General features: G+C 49.9%; 11 protein-coding genes across 11 annotated transcripts; 3 read left to right on the top strand and 8 right to left on the bottom strand.

Annotated features, from left to right (window-relative positions):
- Positions 1-593: 593 nt before the first annotated feature.
- Positions 594-1301, top strand: N7462_009354 (uncharacterized protein; the record flags this gene model as incomplete). The annotated part of the gene is made up of 1 exon (XM_057081068.1): positions 594-1301. One exon carries the CDS (start codon positions 594-596, stop codon positions 1299-1301), a length of 708 nt encoding a protein of 235 aa, XP_056929905.1.
- A 3135-nt stretch (positions 1302-4436) lies between these two features.
- Positions 4437-6413, bottom strand: N7462_009355 (RAD52 DNA repair protein RADC; the record flags this gene model as incomplete). Its single annotated transcript, XM_057081069.1, has 5 exons — positions 4437-5597; positions 5655-5834; positions 5894-5980; positions 6039-6339; positions 6406-6413. The coding sequence occupies 5 exons, from the start codon at positions 6411-6413 to the stop codon at positions 4437-4439; spliced, it is 1737 nt and encodes a 578-aa protein (XP_056929906.1).
- Positions 6414-6814: 401 nt separating this feature from the next.
- N7462_009356 (UBX domain protein) lies at positions 6815-7879 on the bottom strand (the record flags this gene model as incomplete). The annotated part of the gene is made up of 2 exons (XM_057081070.1): positions 6815-7321; positions 7394-7879. 2 exons carry the CDS (start codon positions 7877-7879, stop codon positions 6815-6817), a joined length of 993 nt encoding a protein of 330 aa, XP_056929907.1.
- Positions 7880-9076: 1197 nt separating this feature from the next.
- Positions 9077-10306, top strand: N7462_009357 (uncharacterized protein; the record flags this gene model as incomplete). The annotated part of the gene is made up of 7 exons (XM_057081071.1): positions 9077-9116; positions 9182-9252; positions 9319-9341; positions 9402-9460; positions 9532-9647; positions 9712-9819; positions 9875-10306. 7 exons carry the CDS (start codon positions 9077-9079, stop codon positions 10304-10306), a joined length of 849 nt encoding a protein of 282 aa, XP_056929908.1.
- Positions 10307-10995: 689 nt separating this feature from the next.
- Positions 10996-12548, bottom strand: N7462_009358 (sphingolipid delta(4)-desaturase family protein; the record flags this gene model as incomplete). The annotated part of the gene is made up of 3 exons (XM_057081072.1): positions 10996-11799; positions 11917-12195; positions 12342-12548. The coding sequence occupies 3 exons, from the start codon at positions 12546-12548 to the stop codon at positions 10996-10998; spliced, it is 1290 nt and encodes a 429-aa protein (XP_056929909.1).
- Positions 12549-12816: 268 nt separating this feature from the next.
- N7462_009359 (methionine aminopeptidase 2) lies at positions 12817-14551 on the bottom strand (the record flags this gene model as incomplete). Its single annotated transcript, XM_057081073.1, has 7 exons — positions 12817-12873; positions 12935-13021; positions 13082-13243; positions 13304-13567; positions 13626-14221; positions 14326-14454; positions 14512-14551. 7 exons carry the CDS (start codon positions 14549-14551, stop codon positions 12817-12819), a joined length of 1335 nt encoding a protein of 444 aa, XP_056929910.1.
- A 981-nt stretch (positions 14552-15532) lies between these two features.
- N7462_009360 (uncharacterized protein) lies at positions 15533-16225 on the bottom strand (the record flags this gene model as incomplete). Its single annotated transcript, XM_057081074.1, has 1 exon — positions 15533-16225. One exon carries the CDS (start codon positions 16223-16225, stop codon positions 15533-15535), a length of 693 nt encoding a protein of 230 aa, XP_056929911.1.
- A 1450-nt stretch (positions 16226-17675) lies between these two features.
- N7462_009361 (uncharacterized protein) lies at positions 17676-18789 on the top strand (the record flags this gene model as incomplete). The annotated part of the gene is made up of 2 exons (XM_057081075.1): positions 17676-17965; positions 18051-18789. The coding sequence occupies 2 exons, from the start codon at positions 17676-17678 to the stop codon at positions 18787-18789; spliced, it is 1029 nt and encodes a 342-aa protein (XP_056929912.1).
- A 355-nt stretch (positions 18790-19144) lies between these two features.
- On the bottom strand, positions 19145-20474 carry N7462_009362 (porin; the record flags this gene model as incomplete). The annotated part of the gene is made up of 5 exons (XM_057081076.1): positions 19145-19294; positions 19391-20089; positions 20174-20262; positions 20325-20358; positions 20427-20474. 5 exons carry the CDS (start codon positions 20472-20474, stop codon positions 19145-19147), a joined length of 1020 nt encoding a protein of 339 aa, XP_056929913.1.
- Positions 20475-21000: 526 nt separating this feature from the next.
- Positions 21001-23332, bottom strand: N7462_009363 (asparagine synthetase B; the record flags this gene model as incomplete). The annotated part of the gene is made up of 10 exons (XM_057081077.1): positions 21001-21043; positions 21123-21227; positions 21295-21431; positions 21472-22554; positions 22622-22770; positions 22845-22880; positions 22941-22967; positions 23041-23066; positions 23140-23190; positions 23307-23332. The coding sequence occupies 10 exons, from the start codon at positions 23330-23332 to the stop codon at positions 21001-21003; spliced, it is 1683 nt and encodes a 560-aa protein (XP_056929914.1).
- A 504-nt stretch (positions 23333-23836) lies between these two features.
- N7462_009364 (E2 SUMO-conjugating protein UBC9) lies at positions 23837-24594 on the bottom strand (the record flags this gene model as incomplete). Its single annotated transcript, XM_057081078.1, has 4 exons — positions 23837-24090; positions 24224-24247; positions 24317-24477; positions 24560-24594. 4 exons carry the CDS (start codon positions 24592-24594, stop codon positions 23837-23839), a joined length of 474 nt encoding a protein of 157 aa, XP_056929915.1.
- Between the last annotated feature and the right edge of the window lie 733 nt (positions 24595-25327).

The raw sequence follows: 25327 nt of genomic DNA on the forward strand, positions 1-25327 counted from the left end.
CAATTTTGGCGGCGTGCTACTATGCATTCAGCTGTCCCAACAGCTCTACCGCTGTCCGTGGCCAGTGCCAGTCACTGCTGAAGAAGTTAATAGTATACCTAGAAAGTCACTAGTACACATTAAACACCAAATCGTTCGACACGGAGTTCTCGGGGGGCCTATTTGACTCGGCCGGCAAGCCTCAATCCAAGCTGTCCGAGATCGACTTCGTGCTCCTGCCATCCGATCTGGACATGGAGACCCAGAGGGCCACCATCCCACTGCTGGCACCCAATTTAGTTGTGTACTCTCTTGGAATAAAGGCAGAAGGGAATCCTTGCGGATTGTGGGCATGGCTTGCCCGCCAAGATGAGATCGTGGCCAGCCAGCTTCAGACATTCGAGGGTGAGGCGCTTAGCCACTGGAAGACGTACGCGTGGGAGACTGCGTACGATAATTGAATCAGACTCAACGTCAATCCCGACCAGGATAAGAAGGGGCCTCCCTGTTCCCGGTTAGACTACCTCGTATTGTGCGGGCTTACCGAGAAGGGTGCTCCAACATGGGACCTTGTCGCGTTGAACCAGCAGGTGGTTCTGAACGCCCTCGAAATAATGCGTGACGCTATCATCCAAGATGCCGAGAAGTTCTTCGTATTGCTTGGCCGTTTCGAGAGGGTGTACGTGGATGCACTGGATGCGACAGTACGGGAGATTATCAAGATTGAGGGTGAATTAACTCGGGAAATTTGGCGGGAAGGGAAGCAAGCGTCTAAGATATTGCATTCGCTGGAGGGCAAAGCGCTCCAGCAGTGGCGATGGACGGCCAACGAGGTCATCACCGACTTCAGCAAATGGGCAAATACGCTCGAGATAGAGCTAGTCGATGTGGAAAACTTGGTCAAGCTCCAAATCAGGCAGCTCGATGGAGTGTTGCGCATTTGGACCTGGAATAAAGCTAATAAGGCACTTGAGTCCTTTAGAGCCTTCGTTGGAACGCCAACAGTGGGAGATCTCCTTGCAGGTGCAGAGGAGGTGACAAGAGTGTTTCGGGATGCGACGGGCATACTGTCGCAGATTAGATGGCAGAAAGGAGTGAACCAGACCTACACTCAGTGGCGGACTTCAACAATCGAAGCATTGGCAAACGCAGAAGACTGTATTATTCACTCGGTTCGTGATCCAAGTGGGCAGTTGAGGCAATGGCGCTATGGTGAGGACCGCGCGTTGGAGAATTTTGGGCACTGGCTGACCTCAGATGTGACCGGTGTGTCTTCTGGCGCTGTACTTCTTCAGGTTGGTCCATTACCCACCTCAATTTAGACGACAGCTCAGCTAACACCGGCATAGGCAGCGATCCGCGGGGCCGCCGGTAACCTTCAAGTCGCTTTTTACGACGGCGCTGGCAACTTCCTCTTCCGGTCCGACTGGTCCATCTCCTCCCCCTTCGGATCGGTCCACGAAGTCGACTGTATCCTCAACCAGCTTCGCTCCCTCGATATGAGTTTTGAAGAGTGGCACATGGATCATTTGGTCCCACAAAAGTATCTCAAGTGGAAAGTTTCCACACCGGATGGAAACGCCATAGGAAAGGACCTCCTAAGGAGTGTGGAGCGACAATTGGATGGGACGTTTATTTCATGGTCATTTGCGAACGGGGTGGCGACAGTTGAACAGGTTGTGACTGGGATTGGGCAGGTTGTCAAGGATATTGGGGGTGCGGTGGGAGGAATGGTAGATGCAATTGGAGATATGTTTTCTGGGCTGCATTGGTAAGTTGTTTGAAAATGGCAGGTTGAGAAGATATTACATCTAAAAACGAATCGTATAGCTATTCAATTAACCTCGCTATATCATTATCACTTATGCTTCAATATAAGGGCACTCCTATTTACTAGGAGGAGACCTTAGTAGTGATCATGGTGGCTACTGACTATCTGACTAGGCGCACTCAACTATACGACGTCTTCGGTCTACTCTGTAGACCCGAGCCCGTGTAAGGCTTCAGAGATTCGGCAACGGTACGGTTGCGAATTACAGATCGTCAGAGCTAATCAGATAGGTACGTTAGCATAACGTACTATTTTACGTTAACTAGTGAACCAGAGCGCTCTATAGCCAGCCTGGCAAGCGGGCTGGATAATATACGTAGATCAACGAACAGACCAACAAATCACCACACACCACTATCAACGAGGGCTTCTTTAAAAGGAAACAGAAATAGTTTCAGCGAAAGGTGTTCGGAAGTTTTTTTTCTCTCCCAATCGGATATGCGAAGCTACGTATATCCTGTAAAGACTGTGTGCTAGGAAAGATGTCCTCCAATCAAAGATCACCTATCGTCGGTCATTTTCCCACTACACTAGTTAGCAATACGTGATACCAGGGAGTATGGATACATATTTGTTTTTATATATAGTACGTATATCCCTAGTAGATGCATCTGGTTATACTATCATAGGTGTTTAAGAGGTTTGGCGATAAAACCTAGGAGTCAGGCTGCACGCTGGAACTTGGCGGGTAAGCTCCGACAAAATAAGTAATCACTAGGTCGATCTACATCTTTGTACTCCGTAGCGATCCACAAACTAGAAATTGAGTGGCGTACTTGTTGTATTTAGTATTCTTAGTAGCGTGAATACTGTAGTAGGATGTTAAGGGCTAGGAGAATACGAGATCCTGAAGGGTGCTGTCCCTATTTATTAGGCCTTTTTTTCCGTATCGAAATAATACATACAGTATAGCCCAAAGACGAGGCCCACTCCACCAATAATCTGGGATATTGGAAGCCAGAGATACCTTAGATCCCCAATCGTGCTAGTGTGCATACCTCAGACTCGACATGAGAGCCCCCAGACCGTAATACGGTCTTAGCTTTGTAACCGTGCTAGTACTCCCGAGTCATGAAGTCTGTATGGATGGATGGATGGATGGAATCAGATGAATTACCACAGGCACCAAGATCAGAGTGTGATCAATATGTGAGATGGGAAAGTATTTCAACTACAGAGGAGTTGGAAGAAATTGAGCGAAGGTGCCAACGTTTTTGGCAATGGGTAGAGATGATGTATATGGAGAACTAATTTGGTCGTGTGGATCTAACTATGGATGATTAGCTAGCTAATATTGAACACTTGCACTGAATTACCGTTTCGATAAAATGAGAGTATTGAACAAATTTATATGACACGGTTCAAAAACTGCCTAGCACGAGCGGAGAAGCTACTACCTGTAGTAGCTTAACTTAGTACTATAATATCATGGTTTCAAGTCATGTTTGTGAAAGGTCCTAGAAAAAACCGGTATATAGAGTCGACTCATATTTTACGTCTCCCCTCAGATTTCCTCCCAAGACTGAACTCAACAGCCATCTATATAAGATCAATCGTGCTTAACTCTATGATGACTCTGACCGGTCGATAACTTCGAAGGCCATGCTTGTTCCCAGATCTCCACCGAGAGGGTTCTTTGATCTAAAAAGCGAGAGAGAAGCAAGTTTCTTTGTGCCCAATTACGCCTTACGGTTAATTAAGAAGTATGCACCACCGCTGCCATTCAGAGTCCCAAGTAGAGCGTTAGACTCCGCCTCCCCTGCTTTGACTTTCATAGGGTTCCAATAACCTCCAATCGTTTCCCCGTTAGCAACCTCACCAATGACTGATCCAGCGTCCAAATTCGCGAAGCTAAAGCGAATGAAGTATTTCAAGTTGGTTATATCACCGCCAGGTGGGGGCGAGTTAAGGTTAAAGGGGGCGGCGATGAGTGCACGATAGAGAAGTTGGAAGGGAAAATGTGAAAGGAAAAACAGGTTGAAAGGCCAGGGCGAGCTTTTATGCTGGAGCCACAGACGATGGGGCTTACAGAACGACGCATTGGGGTGCTAAAATAGTAAGAAAGGAACAACTAGCCTCATGCAGTAATTCACAGGTCTGCCGTTTATAAAGGAAATTAAACAAGAGCGAGATTGGAACCTTCAAGCTATTCCTCGAATTTGAACAGATGGATGATCAGTCTCCAGCTTTCTGGTATATGCTGTGATGCATCCTAATGTTTGATTTTCAACAATGGAAGATTTTGCTATCCATATTCAATTCATGGCGATTAATTAAGCGGACACAATGATTTTAATAAAGATTTCGATCAAGAAATGGAAATCCACTTGTACATCTGTAATCCAATCAACAAAAGTATGGTATGTAAAGTAGAACACGTCAAGTGCGATAAAATTAAATCAAACTGATCCAGGTTGCTTTCTTGGCTCTATATAGCCATAAATTTTCATTTGTTTCCGTACGCCGCTACTCCTTCATTCATTCCCCGACCCCTGAACAGCTAAACATGCAAAATCAGGTGCTGGGCAAAGGCTTAAAAACTCCTCCAAATAAGGATGATGAAGATACCCGCTAATTTCATACCAATGAACTTGTTCCGAGACTAGAAATTCAGAAACCCAATATCTTATTTTGGGGGAGCTTCAGGGGGCTGCTGTTGTCCAGGAGGGCCATCTGATACCCGAGGCCGCTTCGACTCATTCAATCCATGTGGAGGAGGTACAGCAGAGTTTGTGACAGGTGAGGTGCTCGCATTAGTAACATCATTCAAAGGAGGACGTTTGCCGTTCAAATTCTGTGGTGGAACGCTACCTCCTCTATTCATGACAGCGGCATTTGGTAAGTTTCTCGGGTCAATGTTGGGCCGGGTCAATGGTCGGTAAGATGAAGTCGATGGGCCTCTTGATAGAGGGCTGCCTACCCCACCTGACGGACCCCCTGGAGCTCCGACTCGACGCTGCAAGTCAGTTGCAGGGTTAACATAGTCACGAGAGCTGTTGTTGGCTGGTGGAGCACCAGAGAGCATAGGTTTGGAAATTGGAACACTCTTAGAATGGTCCACACCAGCAGTTTTGCGGATGGAGGGACTTTCCGCGTGGGGATCAAATTGAGTTCCTGGAGCTGGTACAGCGTTGGGGTTATCCCGAACAAGATCGACTGCTCTTGCGGAGTAAAATCCCACTGACTGGGATCCCGCTGGTGGTTGATTCGGGTCTTGGTTATGCGAGAAACCAGGTTCCCTTTTTATCTGTGGCTGGGCATTGGAGTTGTGCATTTGTTGACCAGGGTCCGTCGGTCGAGCACGCGGCATACTCTGTGGGGCAGGTGCGGGCATTGATTGCCTCGTGCCGGACATAGCTGGTGGATTTGCTCTGGCATTTGGCGGTAATGACTGTCTTGCAGCAGCAGCATTGGCAGGGTTCCATCTCTCCGGTTTGGAAGGTGTTACAACAGAAGAGTCAAATCTACCAGGCGGTGCTCTCTGGGGAGCCGGACGGTTCATAGGAGTTGGAGGCTGATGCTGCTGGTGTTCAGACTCTATTGATATTTCGTCCGGGTTTCCTGTGGTGGTAACAACAAAATCTGCTTCGTCAAAAAGGTCGCTGCCAAATTCACCATCTCCATCAAAGGCAGCGATGTTTTCAGACACATTATTTTTCACAGGCTCGGCTGGACGCGGCCGAGGGGGTAAGTCATCATCTTCAGCTATGCGTTTTGGAGCAATGGTTTCTTTCTTGATTGGTGCGAAATCGGGGTGGCGATGGAGCTCATCAACATCCCACCTGGCCTTGGAATAATTAGTAGGCTGTGCTACATGACTCTGACTTCTTCGGTAACTACTTACCGGTGTAGATTTGACTTTGGTGACCTTGGATAGATAATCTTTGTCGTAGACGCAATTTCCGAGGACGTTACCGAAATTTCTCAATGTACGTTTTAGAGCATCTGTGGTTCCTTCTTTCTTAGATTTCTCGAAAGCCGCGGCCTTGCCCTTGCAGTTCTCAATATGGCCGTAACCAATGTCCTAATGGATATATCAGTCAATGTTTTCGAGATATACTGATTAGGGAAAAGCATCCAGACCTCATGGAAAGACCCATCTCGGAGAGTCACCCTCACAATAACCGATAGCCCCAAGCTGATCTTTCCAGTGTTTTGATTTTCCTCAATCTGGTCAACAGGTATTAGTCTGATTTTTTTGTCGCCAGAGATTTCAAAGGCGACATACAAAATCTATGTCAATTTTTTGAATCGAGCTGGACCAGCCATTGAAACCAAAGACCTCATTCGCCAGATTGATGCACTTGTCCGCGGAGAGATAGTGAACCTTTGACCCCGCAGCGCCAGGTCGCGAGGAAATGTATTCGGGGCCAAGTTTCTTGTCGAGGCGGGCCTGTAATGTGGCAATTTCCATTGCAGTATACTCATTGATGCGGCGTTCGGGTTCCTCAAAGGGGTTCGCAGTGACAGGGCCTGGGGCGTTGGGCATCCCGATAGAGGCGGGTCCGCCACGATGCTGGTCCCCAACACTGTGAAACGCCATCAGTTAGTGATTCCATGGAGAATATATATTTAATTAGCAGTCTCATCCTCACGCTGGCATTCTGAGAGGGTGCTGTGATTCTGGTTGATCGTTAGGCAGAGAGCATCTCGGCGTGTCAAGCGCGTCTCGGTCATCGCGCGATGACTCGCGCGATCACGTGTAGATAAGTGCCTGATAAATCGGTCCGCAATTCAAACAAACTACCTATGTCCGAAGTAGAGCCTTTGTAGTAGTTGCTCAGGAAGTTTTTACAAAGAAGAATTTTATTGGATTTCCATAATGGGAGGGAGTTACAATTATTCATTGGATATCATTCCAGCAAAGATATACTCGCTTATGGGTGTGCCTTATATGCCGTACCGACAACGTATCGAGGATATCATATCGTTTGTCTCTCTCATTTTTCACTTTTTCACGAAGGCGTACCCAAAGGTCTTCAATGAAGCCAGCGGTTTACCAAATTAGTTAATACCAAGGCTCGCACTAGGTACGAGGCCCAGTTCCTTCAAAGTCTCCCCGAATGACTCGGCATCAAACACCTTTCTTGGGAAGTTTTGGATGAAGCTCTGTACTTCGACGCCATCCTCTTGCTTCAGAGTCGCGGCCACTTCAAACAAGGTCGTAGTGACAGGAAGCGTCTTCATAATGTTGCCTTTGGGAGTCTGGAAACGCAAACGCGTCTCGGTATAAGCAGACGCAGGCTTAGACGCTACGGGTCCAGAAGTGGTCGGCGCTGCTGCTGGCGTGGGCTCGGGCGGAGCGGCCACTCCAGCGCGGTCAGCTCGTTCACGCTCTGCCTTTCGACGTCGCTCCTCCTTATCTGCTTCAATCTTAGCCTTGATGCGCTTGCGTGCGTCGATTTCATCTTGCTTCTCTTTCTTCTTCTGGGCTGCCTCTTTCAACATTTGCTTCCGCTGTAGCTCCTCCTTTGCGTCCTGGCTCTCCTTGGTGCTCTTGCGACGAATTTCCTAAAAATGTTAAAAAGCCCGGGGTGAGTGCCCATTCATATCTCGTACTTTCTTGTTTATAAGCTAGCATACCTCGTTTCGCTTCTGGTCGACCTTGTCCTGCTCGGACTGCACTGCTCGCTTTGCTGCCAGTCTCTCTCTAAGCTCTGCTAGTCGCTCCTTCTTCTGCTCTTCATTCAAGGGTGCGATTTCCTCGGTGGACTCTGAGAAGTCCACGTGCTGCGATTTGGAAGCGTGGAACTCGGCCTGCGCCTGGCTTCGGAACTTCTTCCCACAGTCGTTGCAGACCAAGCTGCGAGCCTCCTCGCCGGGCTTCAAAGCCGGTGGATCTTCATCCTCTCCCTGTTGTAATTGTGCTGCCTGAATTTCCTCCAGCGATTTATCTTGATTTTCCTCGAGCCATTCTAGCGCCCCCTGCACTGTACTGGTCGTTAGAGCGAAAGACGGAGGAGAAAGCTGGTCAAAGAATAGCTTACGGCCACCTGTCTTTGAAACTGCTAGTTGTGCTCTTTCCTTGTCGAAGCCCATCTCAATGAGCTGGTCGAGATCAGAAGCCATGGTTTGTGAAGTGCGGGAAACAGGGTGAACAGAATTCGATCGAAGAGGAGAGTATAGCACCAATAAGCAGGTAAGATTGGTCCGATGTAGAAATGAAATATCAGGAGGAAAGTCCACCAAAAGAGTGTGGGGCTCGAAGCAAAGATGTGACTGATGATTGAAGTGGACAAAAGAGGTTCTGGGTGACGTATCGTTGAAGGCGGCGGGCGGCGAGCGCCAAGTGCGGACCCGCTCGCGATCAAAGATCGAAGCTCGGTGCTGGTCAAAGCAGTCTGGGTAACTTCCGGGTCTTCTACACCTTCTAGACAGTTCAAGAATTTTCGCTTATATGTTCTGACTACTTGGAAACATGGTTGTGTTTTTGAACACCCAGGAGGAGGGGTTGGTAAAGTCATTTTTATAACTACCTCAGGTCATACAAAGCATGCCATATATAATTGGAAAATCTTGGTAATCATATGCAGAGAACCAGATCCAGAAATCTGGTCGTATTCAGATTTTCATTTTACGCCAGGTACAGAAAACAGTACTCCTTGGCCTTGCAGAAGCAGAGTCTCCTCTCGCTGCTTAGGTCATAACGTACAGCCCATGTGAATTGGTATAAGGCCCCAAGAAGAGAACAGAGGAGTAAAATAGTATAACCCTAGATTTCATTTCATGCAGTGTCTATTTACAAGGTTAATGATTATATGGCAGTATTGACAGGGATGGTTTCAGCCGCAACAACATGTAACGATATCTGTGAATATGAAACCATTCGTGGCACAGCTGGGGTGATTATGATCGTTCTAGTAGTCCGTCCACGTCAATCCGGAGAACCCCACAGTGGACAGCATCACATGCGGTGGTAATATATGGATATTCCTCGGAACAGCCATCACTTATGACCGCCGAGGCAGCACATCCAAGGCACTAAAAAATACCACCTTCTTCAACTCCAAGATACTCAACAAGCAAGATCGCAAAATCGCTTTGCTGAACACAGTGACATCACCTGACTGCTTACTCAGCACATACACGAAGTGGACTCGGACAACAATAACGAACTCCTGAGGCGCCAAATCCCTTGACCAAGATAACCTCCCCTCACTTGCCCCATCCACAATCGCAGGCCGGTCCAGATAGTTCTGGGTCCACAGACTCTGCATCTATCTTCATTTTCCCCTTCAGGCCTTTCTCTACGCCCTCACGATCGCCATGTCTGTTGAGATCGATCCCCCGGAGTTAGGCTTCAAGCGTGAGTTCCACCAAACGACACATAGCCCAGAAATGAAGGCAAAGACTGACCTTGAGTATCTGTAGGGCCTTTCAACCAAGAAGTTTGTCAGATCTTGCATCTGCGCAATACCAACCAGGAGCCTGTGGTTTTCAAGGTATGCGAACGTTCCCCAGACGCATTTGTCAGACGCCGACTGACGTGATGGTTTCTTGTGTGTTAGGTTAAAACCACCGCCCCGAAGCAGTATGTCTAATCACCACATTCCCAGTGTCTCAATTTTCTCACCGGCTGACTGGGTCTTAGTTACTGTGTCCGTCCTAACTCCGGCCGGATTGAACCCGGCAAAACCGTCGATGTCCAAGGTTCGCGACCCGCTCTCGATAAGAATCGATACACTCGCAACCACCGACTTCAGCTAACTGGGTTTGCACAGTCCTACTCCAGGCCATGAAAGAGGAGCCAGCTGCGGATGCGAAGTGCAAAGACAAGTTCTTGGTCCAGTCCGTCGCAGTCACTCGTGACATGGAATTCGCAAATGTCACATCCATTGTATGTTGCCTTCCCTGCTCGCGACGCCAAGCTCTCTGCTAAATACTTTTTTGGTTTGATAAAGTTTGAAAAAGCCTCGAAATCCTCCGTGGTCGAACGCAAGATTCGTGTCAACTGGCTGCCATCTGATGCGTTCCTGGGCTCGGAACAGGCTAAGATGAATGACTCGGTGGTATGTTCTATTGCGCTTCTCATGCTTAGTGCAGTGACTGACTATCTCGGTATAGGTGGTGGAAGATGAGCCTCCGGCATACACCTCTCCTGGTGGAAACTTTGAAACCCCTGCTCCTGGTGTCGTGAAGAAGAGTGCCGACCAAACATCCCCGATTCCTGCTCCCGATTTCGAGAAGCCTGTCAAGCCCGAGACTCCCCAGACCACCGAGGCTACCTCGTTCACGAATACAAGGGCCACAGCGGCCAATGCAATTCCTTCTAGTGATGATGTCAAGGCTCAGCTTGCCGAGGCAAATGCGCACATTCAACGCCTGAAAGACAGACTCGCGGACCAGGGATTGCGACAGCGCAAGACTGGTGGTGATGCGAAGGCAGCTCCAGCAACCATGCAGCAGACGCACACCCAGACCGAGTCCGGGGTATCTGTTCAGGTCGTTGCTGGGCTATGTTTGATCAGCTTCCTGATCGCCTACTTCTTCTTTTAGTCTCGTTTCGTGGACCATGTCGGACTGGTCTCATCTTGTTTACGCCTCCGATCACGTTTCGACGCCTCTTGCCCTTTATCCCAATTTTCATCTACCTACCTTCTGTGTCTCTTGAGGAGCCTCCCGTCTTTTGTTTTCCGCATCAGCATTCTTCTTGTGTCTCTTTTCTTTCCTTCCTCTGGTATCCATATTTCTTTATTCCACCCAGCCCTGCGTGAGCCCTCAATTGGCTTGAACCTTTTTCTCCCCTTTCACTCTTCTTTACCTTTCCTGTCTTGTCTAATATCATGTTACGATGAACGGACTAAGCGTCTCAATTTCCTTTTGTCATAAATGATCGATAGCCTCCGCAGGATAATCAATACCCTTGCCGATAGCTTCTTAGATATCTTACGCTCTTTGTCTTCTATGTTTTAGAGCTACGCCTAGATTCTTGGAATGGACTTCTTTGGTTCTAATTTCCAGCTTTGGGAAAAGGGAGCATGGCTAGCTGAGAACCCTGCCAAAAACCTAAGAGCTTACATAGAACGTTAACCAGGCTATAATCCTTGGATGCTAGGAAGTTTTTAATCATGCAGTCTAGAAAGCTCGAAAAAATACCATTTTGATTTGTATCATTACTAGCCCGTAGTATGTACTCCATGTAGTTGTAACACCAGCCGAAATCAAATCCGAGATAGTCAGTGCATCTAGCATTGGATCTCGCTCTCCTTCCACCCGTCACCCTCCTCGCCGTCCGGACCTGCCGACGCAGCTGAGATGCCCTCTCCCCCACGCCCAGTGGACGTCTTAGACTTAGTGCTGCCACCACCAACAACACGTCCGCCCTGGGCACGCTTCACACGGCACCACGGGCCAACATTCTTGTCCAGGATGAATGTCCAAATCACCCAAACCCAGCTGCGATGGCAGGGTAGGGGCTCGTAGAATTCTTTCGCCACCGAGTGCAGCTGGTGCAGTCTGGTCCAGGGGATGGCCGGGAAGTCATGGTGCTCATTGTGCAAACCCACATTGTACGTCAGGATGTTGAGAGGCCCGTAGTAGGAGTATGTCTCCGGCGGGGCTAGGGAGCTCAGCGGGTGGGAAGCGTCGACCTTGGTGCCGGGCTTCTGCTTCAGCTCCAGAAGGGACTCTGTGCCGCCGGTCTTCACATTCGAGAAGAAATAATGCTCGGCGATGAAGTGTCCCGCACAGGGGTGTAGAGATCCCGCGAGGAAGGAGCTGGCAATGAGGTAGTAGAACGGCTGAAAAGACCCGGTGAATCGAGTAAGGGCATAATCAAAGCTCAGTTGCACGAAGAGGTTGAGCAGGTGGATTGAGGTGAACGGTGGGCTATAGATGAACATAGGGCGCACCGCGTAGAAGAGGATCTGGAAGGTGCAGAAGAATGTCTTGCCCAAAAGGGAGTTGAGAAAGAAAGCTTCAAGTGCGGTAGGAAGATCGGTGTCGAGACCAGTCACGCCGAGGGATTTATGGTGTGTCAGGTGGTATGGCTGGAACGAAATTATATGTTAAAACCGAATTGAATCCCATGCAAAACCCTGGCTCCGGTTTGGCAACCGGCTAAGTGGCAATGACTGTGAGCAGCCTTGGGTTGACAGCAGACTTACTCGGAAAGCAGCACTATAGGGCAGACCGATAGGGAGGTTCGCGAAGATAGCCAGCAGACGATTGGCCATTGGCGAACGGAATGCCAAATTGTGAGAGATCTCGTGGATGGCGAGGAAGAGGTTCTGGTTTGAGGTGGCCCCAACCACGTATGCGGTAGCCAGAAATCGCCAGTCAAGGATGGAGGTATTGCGAAGGAGGTATGCGCAAGAGAGCTGGATGGATACGACAAGAAGAACGACCCATTTTGTAAGAGGTTCTGGTCCGCAGAGTTTGGTAACCTGAAGCCAGAAGCCATAATCGTTAGCAGCTAAATCCAGGAACCGCGGGACGGTTTGTCAGGAACAGTTGGATCTCGCCCGGTACTGGTCGGGGCTCCGAAACAGGGGTAATAGAAACGCATTCGACGTTGACGAGAAATTCGTACCTCTGGATGGGCCTTGATAATCGCCTGGCGCCTTGAACGGTGCGGTTCCTCTGTGTATGTCCAAAAGAAGTGGTCTTCGACCGAGGAGGTCTCTGGCGGCGTGATTCTGGCGGAGGTGGGCTCGGTGGTCCCAGTGGTCGCTGAGGATGAGGCCTTGGCCGCGGACACCCGCAGATGAGGCGAGGCGGTTTCAACAACCGAAGGCATGTTTGGAGAGAGCAATGCAGATACGTGTCGACATGAAGAACAAGAGCGGCCTGGAAAAGGCGGAAGCCTCCTCGCTCCACGTGGGGCGACGCGGCAGACTTGGATGGTCCGATATGGCTTGGCAGTGATCTACACGCCGGATGACCGGACGACTGAGATGTCGACCATTACAGATGAGGTGCCACGATTCTACTTCTTTTGGATCTAGATATAGTCGTTTTGAAAATTCGATTCGTATTTTGTTTCTAAATTGTTGGCTATGATAAGACTAATAGTCGTCTCCGCGGCTAATAACTTCCTTGACGGTAGGACGGAGCACAATAGTCTAGGATTGCGTCAGTGGATATGAATGATATACTGATATACCAGAGAAAAAGGACACGTACATGTTCATACTGTGCAGTATAGGAGCCCTTAATGTCGCAGAGAGGCGGGTAGTCCTGGACAATTCCTGAGGAGACCAGGTTGTTCAACTAGATGGATATCAGTTAACTCTGCTCTTGATAACGACCACACAGCAAAAGCAAACTTACCCCAAGGAGATATTTCTCCTGGCCTAGTCGGTCTAGGTACCGACGGCAAAAAGGCAGAGTGCCAAAATTCTTGTTAATCACGCTGAGCAGATTCTTGGCGGAAGAGAGACGCAAGGGGACATTGGGGGCATCAGCTGCCAGAGCGTAATGGGAACATTCCATCTGGAATCAGTGAGTAAGTATGTATGGGGGCCAAATTGATGAAAGTAATGGGAGACTTACGTCTTCGCGAACATAACCCTTGCCAGTACTGCCGAAAGTCTCGATGGCAAATACTTCACCCTCCTCCATCTTAGTCTGGTCACTGCTCTTGACGATAGGCACGCTCTTTCCACCGTGGATAACGTGCTGTTCAATGTTGTGACCGTTGAGGTTTCGAATACATTTGACTGGGTACATGGTACCGTTGAGTTCAATTTCATAGCTCTCCATGGCTTCCTGGATGGCAGCGCCAATGTCGCTCATGCGCACATCAATACCAGCTTCCTATGAATCAATTAGCCCACTTTATTATGATGAATAAGGGTGTCGAAGTCAAACAAACCCGAATACCAGTGTTTGTCGCATCCTTAACTGCTTCCAGAAGCGGATCATACACTGGATCAAAGGTCATGGTAAAGGCACTGTCCACGATGCGACCATTGAGCTGAGCACCGAAATCCACCTTCATCACATCTCCCTGGTTCAAAACCATCTTGTTGCCGGCATTAGGTGTGTAGTGCGCGGCGCAGTGGTTGATACTCAGTCCGCAAGGGAATCCCATACCGCCCTTGAGGTTGTCACCCTCTTCGAGACCTTGGTGGCCAGTCAAGGCTCGGACGGAGTCTTCAATACCTTCCGCAATCTCGGTCAGAGTCTGGCCGGGTCTGATGTTTTTCTGCGCATACTGGCGAACTTGGCGGTGGACCTCAGCGCCCTGGCGATATTCTTGTAGGAAGTCGTTGTTCATGCGATCGAGGTAACGTTTCTCTTCGTTGGTGGTGCGGTAGGCATTGTCGTTCTTGTATTCGACGATCTCGCCCTCGGGGTATTGTCCATTGGGGAAGAGGTTAGATACGGGGACACGCGGCGGAGAGCTCTGGACCTTGGCGCCGCCCTTCTTCTTCTTCTTGGACTTGCGCTTCTTCTTCTTCTTGGCAGCTAATATGCGGCAATAATGGTCAGTATGGGTTGTCGCGAGCGAGTGCAGTCGCGAAGCAGGCAGTATGAACTAAAATCCAAGAATCAAGAACCAGAATACATACCTCCGGCTGCGCCAGCATCCGGGGCGCCTTCTCCTTCTTCTTGGTCGTCCTCAGAATCATCCTCCGCCTCGCCAGCAGCAGCCTGTCCAGCTGCGGGGGCATCGGCCTGGGCGCCGTTTGGACCATTCACTAGGAGGGAGTTGGTGAGCGACAGGAACGTCCAGACGAGAATAAATTGAAACTTACGGTCCAACTGCTGCAGCTTCTCGGTCGCCTGAGCTGCCATCGTGGAATTTCACGGGGGTTAATAATGTGGATGTGGAAAAGAGGGGAGGCGACTCGGAAGTCGGGGAAGGATTTTCGCTGCGATAAGATACCGACCGCGCTTAATGACGGAGTGGCTTAAGTATCTGCTTGGCAGGGCCAACATCCTACCACTGTCGGCAATTTTTATACTCCCTGTTTCATTCGGGTACGACATCCTCAATTTGTTGTTTAATTGCTCTTACACAATTCCGCCTGAGTTTTTGATGATCATTCCGACGGCGCTTGGCAATCATCCATTCGACATATTATCTTTTCTAAATCAAATCCAAGTTGTAACGCACAGAAGATCACGAAATGGTGTAGCACCTATAGGGGTGATTAATCAAAAACATTCCGCCTTTAACATCTGTAGTGGCATTTCCAATCAGCGACATGAAGGGGGAAGATGAGGACCTTGACTGCTTATTCTACCTTTCTCTCTTATCTACTTGCACACTTGCATTCCAAGATATTCAGATATGATTTGGCATCATACAGGTTTTGAGTGTTTTTAATATACTATATATCATTACATATCGATCTTTCAGGGCCGGATTGGGAGCATACAGTTTGATAGTAGGGCTACGTGGTTTGATCCTTTAGAAACTTGGATGAAGCTGGATCATTAGAAGCTTGTATAGTGGTTATGTTTCGCATACTATGTCCTACATTCTACATGTTTCTTGGTTATTAGTTAGAGAGAATTCTGGTTAAAACATCGATTTCAACTTTGTGGTTAGCGTGGATCCAACTGGATTTCACTAGCCTTTTCAGGGGTGTCTAGTTTAAAAAGGGATCACAAAATCTCAAATTTCAAACTGAATAAAAAAAACTCCAAGGATCAAAGGAGTTGTACTTACATAAATTACTCCATAAAATCAGAGTCTGCTAAAGAGAGAGAATATGAGAAAAATCTCAGTGAACCAAAAACACTACCAGAAGGCAACCAATAAGTATTGCTCTATGCAATTCGATTTATGTCGAAGCGCATTTGCAAGATGCCATGTGGCAGGACGCTCCAGGTTTCAATCCGACTGATGACATGTGTGCCGCGGGGATAAGCGCCCAGGACTATGTAGGCCACGACCTTACCTAGCCGAGTACCAAGGATCTCTTCGTATTCCTGGCTACCCATGAGCCAAAGCTGAGAGCGATTGGCTGGCCAATTGCTGTTGATGACGTTGCGAATGAGATCCCCAGTCTGGACGTTAACCGCGTTGTCAATGAAAACAGACCGCAGGGTGTTCCGCTCGTAGTCTCTCGCATACACAGCAAGAGAAATCTCAGAGATATATGGATCCCGGCCGGGATTTTCGCGCGCAGCCAGCGGCCGGTGGGCACTTTCAATAATGATGAAACCGGGCGCTGTGATTCCAATCCATTGTGCGTTGTCAAAGTGGAGGGTAAAGGACATGGCATGAGTGGGTGTGATGGGCATCGCCACATCAAACACGAGAGAAGGAGCCAGGGCTATTTGCATTGGTCCGGCGTAGTCAGAACACAACGGCACAATCTGCGAGAAAGTTAATGTCGCTTGTTGGATGCGGCAACCAATCGCGGTAGGATCGTTGATCCATCGAACAAGGTCTTGTCCTCGCTCTTGGTAGCGCTCGCGGGCAACGATGGGGTCCCGACCGAGTTCGATGCGGTTCATCTCTAGAGCCTCTCGAGAACTACTAGAGCTACTACTTGCCGTTCGCGCAGGGCGGTGGAAACAGCTCAATCTACACCCCATTTTACGATACGATACGACAAATGTGTGAGCTACTTTGGCTATGACAGGACCGAAGGAAATTGGGACGAACGAATAATTATCGCTCTGGGAAATCCTTGGCGACCAAGAATAGAATGGCTATGGATCGGAAGGCTTTATTTATATAATTTTTTTGGCCTAGTGAATTGGACCCAAGCTCTAGTAGCAGATGAGATAACAAAAGTCTTGTTTTAGACAAAGGGGGCATTTTGAATCAGACAACAACAACAAAGGCCGACAAAGGAAAATCATTTAGGAAGACGAATTTGGGATGACTCCTTAGGAATCTGCTGGAGACCTGACTTAGAGGTTTGTCAACTAAGTTGAGTTTTGGTGCTATCAGTGAAAATGCAAAGGATGGCGATTTATAAAAAGACAAGCCCATATTGCGTTGACTACATACAAACTGAACATCTTACCGCCGAAGATATATTGAAGTATTTATTCAAACCCGGGGCAGATCTTTCAGACATCTGCACCAGGTGAACCTCTCAGGAGTTTCTTTTAGAGATTTCTACTTCATCCATGATGCTTTTACTTCTCATTGATAGTAGTGTATCTGACCCGAAGCCTGTGCGTTTTTTCCAGAAAAAATATCTCAGCCAAAGTATGCATAAGGGGAGATTATGGAGCCCGGTTGGGGTTTCGTATTTATCTTCTGCGATCATACTTCTGAGAATTGACAACTTCGCGGCATTCTGGATCAATTTCAATGCCACATACCGGATAAACACGATGATCCAGGCACAGATCGATAGTTCAACACATAAGAGTAAAGAACATTACTCTTTGCTATTCTGGATAATACCAATGCCTGATTTTACCCACATCCACCGTTACCAGAATCGACAACCTGACAGGCAGACAAGAGACTGTTAGAGGGGACGGTGGGCATCAACTGTATCGTGAAGCCTTCATAGTAGGTTCAATGAATTAATTTTCGAAATTTGGATAGTCGCATTAGATGTGCCGCATGAATTGGATCATTCCGCTTCAACTCTCAGAGATTGCACGCTCTACTTACTGTAGAAGTAGGGGCGGTCGTTATCTAATCTGATCATCAATCAGCATGGCGACTTCCAGTAATGAAGGAGCCCACGATATGCCAGCCTCTCACAGCTCAAAGAATATATAGAACCGTGATCCGCAAAAAACAATGATAACTTACAATTAGTTTTATTCAAATAAATTTGCTATCTTAATCCCGTGAGGAGTGTCCATAATCCCCAAACCCTCCTATGACGCCACTCCGATCTGCCGGGACCTCGTCTCCTAGCACTCCACATTTCCCACAGCTCCTCTTCCTCTTCGCTTCGCTCTTCCTTAATGTGACCAGCCAAACGCACAGGCAATGCAATCCCCCCGGACAGCAACCTTTTTCTTCTGCCAAGCACCACATACAACTAGCCTGGTCTCGCACCCACTCCATGTGCGTGGCAATCGCTACTTCTCGACTCCCTGTCAGCATCGCATAACGTACACGCGACCTCATCCCCCTCACCCCCGACGCAACCCCCACCATGCCAGACAACCCTCAATCTTCTACTTTGCCTATTCAACTAGCCCCCATTCCTCCCACGAGAAAAACCACTATGAAACCCTTGACCTGCCTGTAACCGCGACCGCCGCCGAGATCAAGAAGTACGTCGACATTCGCCGAAGACCCACTCTGGCCTCTTCCCAACGCAGCGAAACTCCCCCTCTCTAACAAAAGGTCATGTACCAGGCAATTCTACGCCCTCTCCCTCCGCCACCACCCAGACCGCAACCGCGATGACCCCACCGCCAGCCAGCGCTTCTCCCGAATCTCCGCCGCATACAACGTCCTCGGCAACGCGCAGAAGCGGGCCTCCTATGACCGCGACCATGGCTTCCACCATGCACATGCCCGCGCCCCAGGCCAACACCCCATGGGCAGCCACAGCAGCTACAGCGCAAACCTTCACCACAAAGGCGGCAGCTACGCCGGGTCGCGGCCGGCCAGCGGGCTAAGCAAGCGCCGGGGCACATTCCACGGACCGCCGCCGAGTTTCTACGCGCAGGGCGGGTACGGGACGACAGGGCGGACGGGGGATGGGTTCAGCGCAGGCAAGGCCGGAGCCCGGGCTGAGGGGAGTGCTGGGGCTGGATCTGGTTCTCAAGGAGCAAGGGAGGGGGCGGACCCGGAGGATTATACGGGGTTCATTGAGCGCAATCCGCTGGGGCATTTCAATGCGCGGGGGCATTTCCAGACGCAGCGGGCGGAGGATGCGCGGCGGCGAGAACGGCTGTCGAAGGCGCGGAAGGCGGCGAGGAAGGAAGAGTCGCCTATGGGGGGCGGGGAATTTGGCATTGTGCGCTTCATTGTTGTTTGTGGGATCCTTGTGGCGGCCGGTGGCATGACTGGGCTTTTTGCCTGGCCTTCGTCATCGGTAGACGGTGCAAAAGCTGGGAAGAAACGAAAGGATGCGGTAGCTGGATCTTGAGATGCTGGCAGTATGGAGCTGACATTTGCATGCATACTCTTCTCTATGCGCGCTGTACAATACAATTTTCTTAGACCGGGCCCAGCTAGCTAGTCCAAGTTCGGGTACGACAAATGGGATGTAATGAAACTCCATCAACAAAGGGAAATAGTTTAGATTTGATATACAAAGCGAAGCCATCGTCTAGGACTACGACCCACGCAAGATTATCTTAGAACTGACAGTAAATCAATCACCGTAGATTACATCATTCTGAAGTCGGATGAACAATGCAGCCACGGAGAACGACGCGAACATCCCCGAGAATCTTCAGAAGTCTCTCGAGTACCAGCCTACTAGTGGAAATGAAAGACGCTTAAGCCTCGAAGGTGAAGCTGGCGCCAACCTTGTGGGCAGCCTGGTTCAGGTTCTGGGTATCGAACGAAGCACCCAGGCCGAGAGTGACACCGGGGCGGAGCAGGACGTTGTAGGCCAGAGCGGCGACACCACGGTCGTTGATCTTGGCCTACAGAGAGTAAAAAAGGTCAATGTTAGCTTTCTAGGCTTGATTTGATACGGGCCAGTAGAGCCTAGGGAGAATAGAGGTGGGGAGAAAACGCACCTTGGCGAAAGAAGAGGGGTCCAGGCGGTACTTGCTGGCGACCTCGAGGCCGACGGCATTGCCGGAGTTGGAGTCCCAGGAAGCCTTAGCACCGGCCTCGACCTGAGCGTTGACGCGGTGGTAGTAAGAGGCGGAGAAGAGGGACAGGTTGTTGCTGGCGGTGATGGCAGCAGAGTACTGGGGCACGGAGTAACCGACGGCAGCAGAGTACTTGGTGATGGCAGCCTTGTTGACATCGTAGCCACCCTCAGCACCGACGAGGAAGCCCTCGTGGCCGAGGACAGCGTCGAGGTTGGCAGTGGGGCCGTTGAGGAGGTCGAAGAAGGCACGAGCATGCAGGTTGGGCTGCTTGAAGTACAGGTTGAGCTTGGCACCCTTGGACTGCTTGGCAGGCTGGTACTGGGTCAGGATCTCAGCCTTGAGGCCTTTGGCGATGTTGTTGTCCAGCTCAAGCTTGGTGTCGAGGGCATTGGCAGTGGTCCAAGCCTGGGTCAGGGTGAGGCCTGGGCAGGGACGAATAATTAGCTTGATTGTGTGCTTGACTGTGTTGGTCAAAACAAAAAAGTTCACCCAGCGAGATGCGAAGTGGCCGCACGACAGAAAGAACGTCATCGGCCGACCCTCGCGCACGCCGGGATCGGGTGGTTTGCATCGCATGGGGCCCTTACCGGTGGGCGCATCAACGTATTTGGCCTCGAGCTATATGAAAACGAGATACATTAGCTTCCGAGCCCTTTCCACCGACGCGACGTGGAATGAGGGGGAGCCTCGGGGAAAACTCACCTGGCCAGCAATGGAACCCTCGTGGGCGGACTTGCCCTTGACAGTGAAGGTGACACCGTTGGGGGCCTTGGACTTGACCTCAAGGTTGGCTATAGGATTGTTAGCCGAAGGAGCTTTGATAGTTAGCGGAGGAGTTAGGAGCAAAACGAACCCGGGCTGGCGTGGTAGAAGTCCTTGTTCAGGAGCTATCGGAGGCCATCAGCTATCGGAATTCCAGGAGCGGGCAAAATCTGCTTCAAGGAACAGCACATACGTCGTTGGCCGCCTTGGCGATGTCGGAGAAAGCAGCAGGAGCAGACATGGTGAATGTGTAGAGACTGAGAGAGTCGGGGATGAGGTGAAGAAAGAAGGAGAAGGAGTGCGATGATGTTGGGGGAGGTGGGAAGGGGCTCCAGCCACGGGCCGCTGGGCGCCCGGTGATTGGTCGCTGTTCGGTTGCCGGGAAAGCCCGCCGGCAAAGCCATTAGGTAAGCCCGGCTGATGATGCGGTCTACCCTAAAAAGGTGCTAAAATGTGCCGAAAACTTGCGAATGCTAGTGGGCTTCTAGAAGCCATGACAAGGATTTACTTCATATGAAAAGAGGATTAATTGAACGATGAATCCATTCAGGCAATTCTGCAGAGCAACTCTAATTGTGCAGTCCTGACTCAATGGTGATAGTATGTTTTTAATCGATCTCGGACACCGGCTGGGTATATGCACTCTTGCATTCTTCCAATCATAACTCTTTATCTATGCCTAGCAGGGGGGAACTGATCTAAGAAAACAAAGTCCATTTTGATACTCCGTCATTCGCGCCGCCTTATTTGTTGTATATTTTAGTAATTTACTCGGCAGAATCATACTTCGCGTTGTGGGTGGCAATAGCACTGTGGAAAACATTAGTTTGTTTTTTCAATGATGAACCGACGCCTCGCACAAAAAAAAAAAAAAAAAAAAAAGACTCACCGGCCACTGGGATCGGTCTGCTTGGACCAGGTAGGGGTCCAGCGCTCAACGGTCCCAGCACAGTGGGGAGGGAAGTGCTCGTCGAACATAACACGGTACCAGTAACTAAAAGGATAAGTCAATATCAGCCTCTACGAGGTTCCACTTAAGTTGAACAGATTGTAAAACATACGCCTCCTTGGTATCCGGGATATCGGTGCCCCATTCAGGCTTGGGGTTCTTCATCATCTCATCAGTGACTTGGCTCTCAGCGTGGTCCTTCAGGCCGTCAATCCAGCTGTAGCCGACACCATCGCTAAACTGCTCCTTCTGACGCCAGAGGATCTTGTCAGGAAGGTAGGGGGGAAACATCAGGCTCGTCGGAGGTGTCAAAGGCCTTGCGCAGGATGTACTTCTCAATGCGGTCCTTGGTGATCATCTTATCCGCGGGATCCACGCCCATGGAGGTCTCAAGGAACTCCTTGTCGAGGAAAGGCACACGGGCCTCCAGACCCCAGGCCAGCGTCGACTTGTTAGCACGCAGACAATCAGCCAAGTGCAGGTTCTTCACACGGCGGACGGTCTCAGTGTGGAACTCCTCCCGGTTGGGGGCAGCGTGGAAGTAAAGGTAGCCACCGAAGATCTCGTCGCTACCCTCACCACTCAGAACCATCTTGACACCCATAGCCTTGATCTTACGGGACAGCAGGTACATCGGTGTTGAGGCACGGATGGTGGTCACATCGTAGGTCTCAAGGTGGTAGATGACGTCGGAGAGTGCGTTCAGGCCGTCCTCAACGGTGAAAGTAAAAGCATGGTGCTTGGTGCCCAGGAACTTGGCCACCTCGAGCGCAGCCGCGGTATCGGGGGCGCCAGGAAGACCGATAGAGAACGAGTGGAGCTGCTGGAAAGTGGTCACAGTCGAAAGCTCGTTCTCATCATCAATGCCGACCAGGTCGGAGGACGCGGCCTCAGTCTTTGCGGCCGCACGGGCAGCTTCTTGCATACGCAGAGTCTCGCGCTGAGCGATAGAGGCCACCAGACTGGAGTCCAACCCGCCAGACAACAGAACACCATAGGGCACCTCGGCCATCAGACGCTTGCGGACAGACTTCTCCAGAGTGTGGCGGAGCACCTTATAATCGACGGGGGTGGAGGGAACGTTAGTGGGATCCCACCACTTGGGCTGGAAGTAGCGGGTCATTTTGTCGGTCTTGGAGTCGTAGATGTGTCCTGGAGGGAAGGCAACGATCTCGTCACAGATGGGGTGCAGAGACTTGAGCTCAGAAGCGAAGTAAACAGCGCCGGGAGTCTGCGAGGAGCGACCCAGATAGAAACTGATGATGCCAATGGGGTCACGGGCAGCGATGACACGATCCTCCTTCTTATCCCAAAGGACAAAGGAGAACATACCATCGAGGTGCTTAGGCGCATCGAGGCCGTGCTCGATATACTGACATCGTGAGGAATAATCAGCCATTGCCATGATCTGAGAAGATCAAATTTGCGGGTTGCCATACCAATGGAAGGATCACCTCACAATCTGAGTGAGTCTTAAAGTTGTACTTGGTCTTCAAACCCTTCCGCAGGATACGGTGGTTGTAGATCTCACCGTTGACGGCGAGGGCGAGGGAGGAGTCATCGTTAACGAGGGGCTGGGCACCGGAGTCTAATTAGAGAAGTATGGCTTTAGCGATTTGTACTGAGGCATGATTGCAGTTGTCTTCAGAAAGGGACACATACCGACACCGACGATGCACAGACGCTCATGTGCCAGGACTAGGAGACAATGCTGTTAGTTTGCAACCACGACGACTCTGCATGGGCCATTGAACATACTAGTCTGGTCGCCAATGAAGCTTCCACCTGTCAAGAAGTATGATGTTAACGCCTGATCTCTCAATGGCATATGCTACGAGTCCAAACGGTTGTGACTCACTCCAATCGGGACCACGGTGGCGCACACTGCGATTGACAGGAATATTAGCGGAAATGTCACAATTAGGTACAGGAACTGTACTAATAGGCAGATACTTACGCCTTGGCCATGCGCAAAGCCGTGGGCTTGAACTTTTGCACATCGGGGTGACTGTCGCGGGACAATTAGCCTTGACTCAACCAGTGCCGGTTGTGGCCCCGTTCCGGGGCAAGGTACAGCGGGGTGGGAGGAGGGGGGGGGGAGCAGGTCTGGATTGAGGCACGCACTGATGACACGCGAAGATTCCACACATGATGGGCAGAGATCGCTCAGCGGGATAGTCAACAGGATTTCAATTGGCAACTGGAGAGGTGTTGAAGGAGGAAGAAAGATTGACTAAGCGCGGTTCCGGGGGAGGAACCAGAGAGGCGATTTTTTTCATTTCCCCTTGGCGGGGCGAGGGGCGATGTCGGCTCGGATCAGGGAGTCTTTGAGTCACCGATAAGATAACACCCACCCACTGGTGAGCCCGCGATTACTCTACACATTCCACGCCAGTTTGAGAACTCGATTGTGAAGCAATACTTAATCGTTCATGTGTTGTGCAAGATGCAAGGTTCTCTGTCTGCAAGACCAGTAGCTAATCTGTAAAACGCCTTCCATTGGGTAGTCTAACGCCGCGCTCGTGATCGGTTCCTTCGAACAGAGATGCAGTCCCGTCGCCGAGGAAAATATCATGCACTCCGAATTTGCAACCGATTCCCTGACCAAAAGCTGAAATGATTAAAACGAACATGCAAAGGGAGAGTTGATGAATTTAAATAGGTGGATTTTCCTTGACGACTTGACGGACCCGCCGCTCATAGGCGGGCTTATCCTTCTTAAACAGATTGTAGGCGTCGGCCTGGGCGGGTGAATCGGGGTTCGGATCATCCAAGAGGTCTTGAATACCAAGAAGAATCTGTTTAATGGTGATGGCTGGACGCCAGTCTTCTTCCTCGTTCAGAATTGACAGGCAGACAGTGCCAGACGGATACACATTGGGGTGGAAAAGAGGAGGATTGAATTTGCCTGCCCGAAATAATCATTTTGTTAGCCGCTTGAAACGCTGTGTGAAATCAGGTATGGGAGGGAAAAGAATAGAGAGATAGAGAGAGAGCGCGCGAAAAGAGGGATAATAGGAATGGCGAGTCTTGAAACATACACTTGGGGGGCTTGGTAGGATATTCTGGAAGCGCAAAGCTCATCGCGTTAGTATGTGGGCCGTCAACCGCGTGGAATGCGCAAAATTACTGACCATCTGGAAAAATCACATCCAGTTTGAAAACGCCGCCGTCCCAGAGAGTATCTTTTTTGCCAGGCACTGCACACTCCCAGTTCTTCAAGTCAAAAGTGCCCTGCGCAGTACGCTTAGGCTTTGCGACAAAGCCGAACGGATGGTCTCGGCGCCATTGTTTCCTATCCAACCAGAAACATTAGCACAATACTTGAGGAATCCTTGACCACTGCCATTGAAATTCGACGAGGGTCTATCACCTACCGCTCTTCTTGCAGGCGATTGAGGCAGAGTGTCATTTTGGGTCACGAGTGACTGAGGAGGGTTCGAAAGGGCAGGTTGCGGAGGAGGGATGCTGAGCTGATTGCGGTAGTCAGGTCGTCCAGGTTGGGGTGATCAAATTAGAGAAAGCGATGAAGAGAAGATGAAGGAGGATAGAGCTGGTGTTAAAGAAGCAGCTTTGCTCAGAAGCTCCAGGAAATGGACTGAGTGAGAAGTCCCCGCCAAAGGGGCTTAGTAAGCCAGTTGTATGCAGCGGGCATGCATGCATGGTGTTTGATTTTCAAGCGGATGCTGTTTGCTGACACTTCAGCTTCACGGTAGGATTTTATTTAGCCGTTTCAACGAAGAATTGAACCCTCTCTCTCAACTTTGACCCAAAGCCATTCGGATGCCCAAATGCACCGAACAAAAGGTGGGCTATCTTAAGTCAGCGAAAATGAGGAGCGATAAAGAGCCAAAACCAAGAATACTTGTTTTCGTATCAGATCAAAGACTGGGGCGCCAATTGGAGTTTTCAGTTCAAGAAGGAAGGCAATTATTTTATTCATTTGTTTCTTTTATATAAAGACATCTAATTCGAAGCCCGAATCTTGCATTGAATCTTGGTCACAGCATGTTTTCCCTTTCTAGTACCTAGATTTTACGGGTTGACATTGAAGCCCTCCTGAAACCAATTGAAACCAAGCCAAGATGTGCCATAGCATCCTCTAGGTCCATCTCCTCTGCGGGCACTTGAATCTATTGAACCCC

This window comes from Penicillium macrosclerotiorum, assembly GCF_028827735.1.
Source record: "Penicillium macrosclerotiorum strain IBT 26536 chromosome Unknown utg000009l_segment0_segment0, whole genome shotgun sequence".
In the NCBI taxonomy this organism is placed as follows: domain Eukaryota; kingdom Fungi; phylum Ascomycota; class Eurotiomycetes; order Eurotiales; family Aspergillaceae; genus Penicillium; species Penicillium macrosclerotiorum.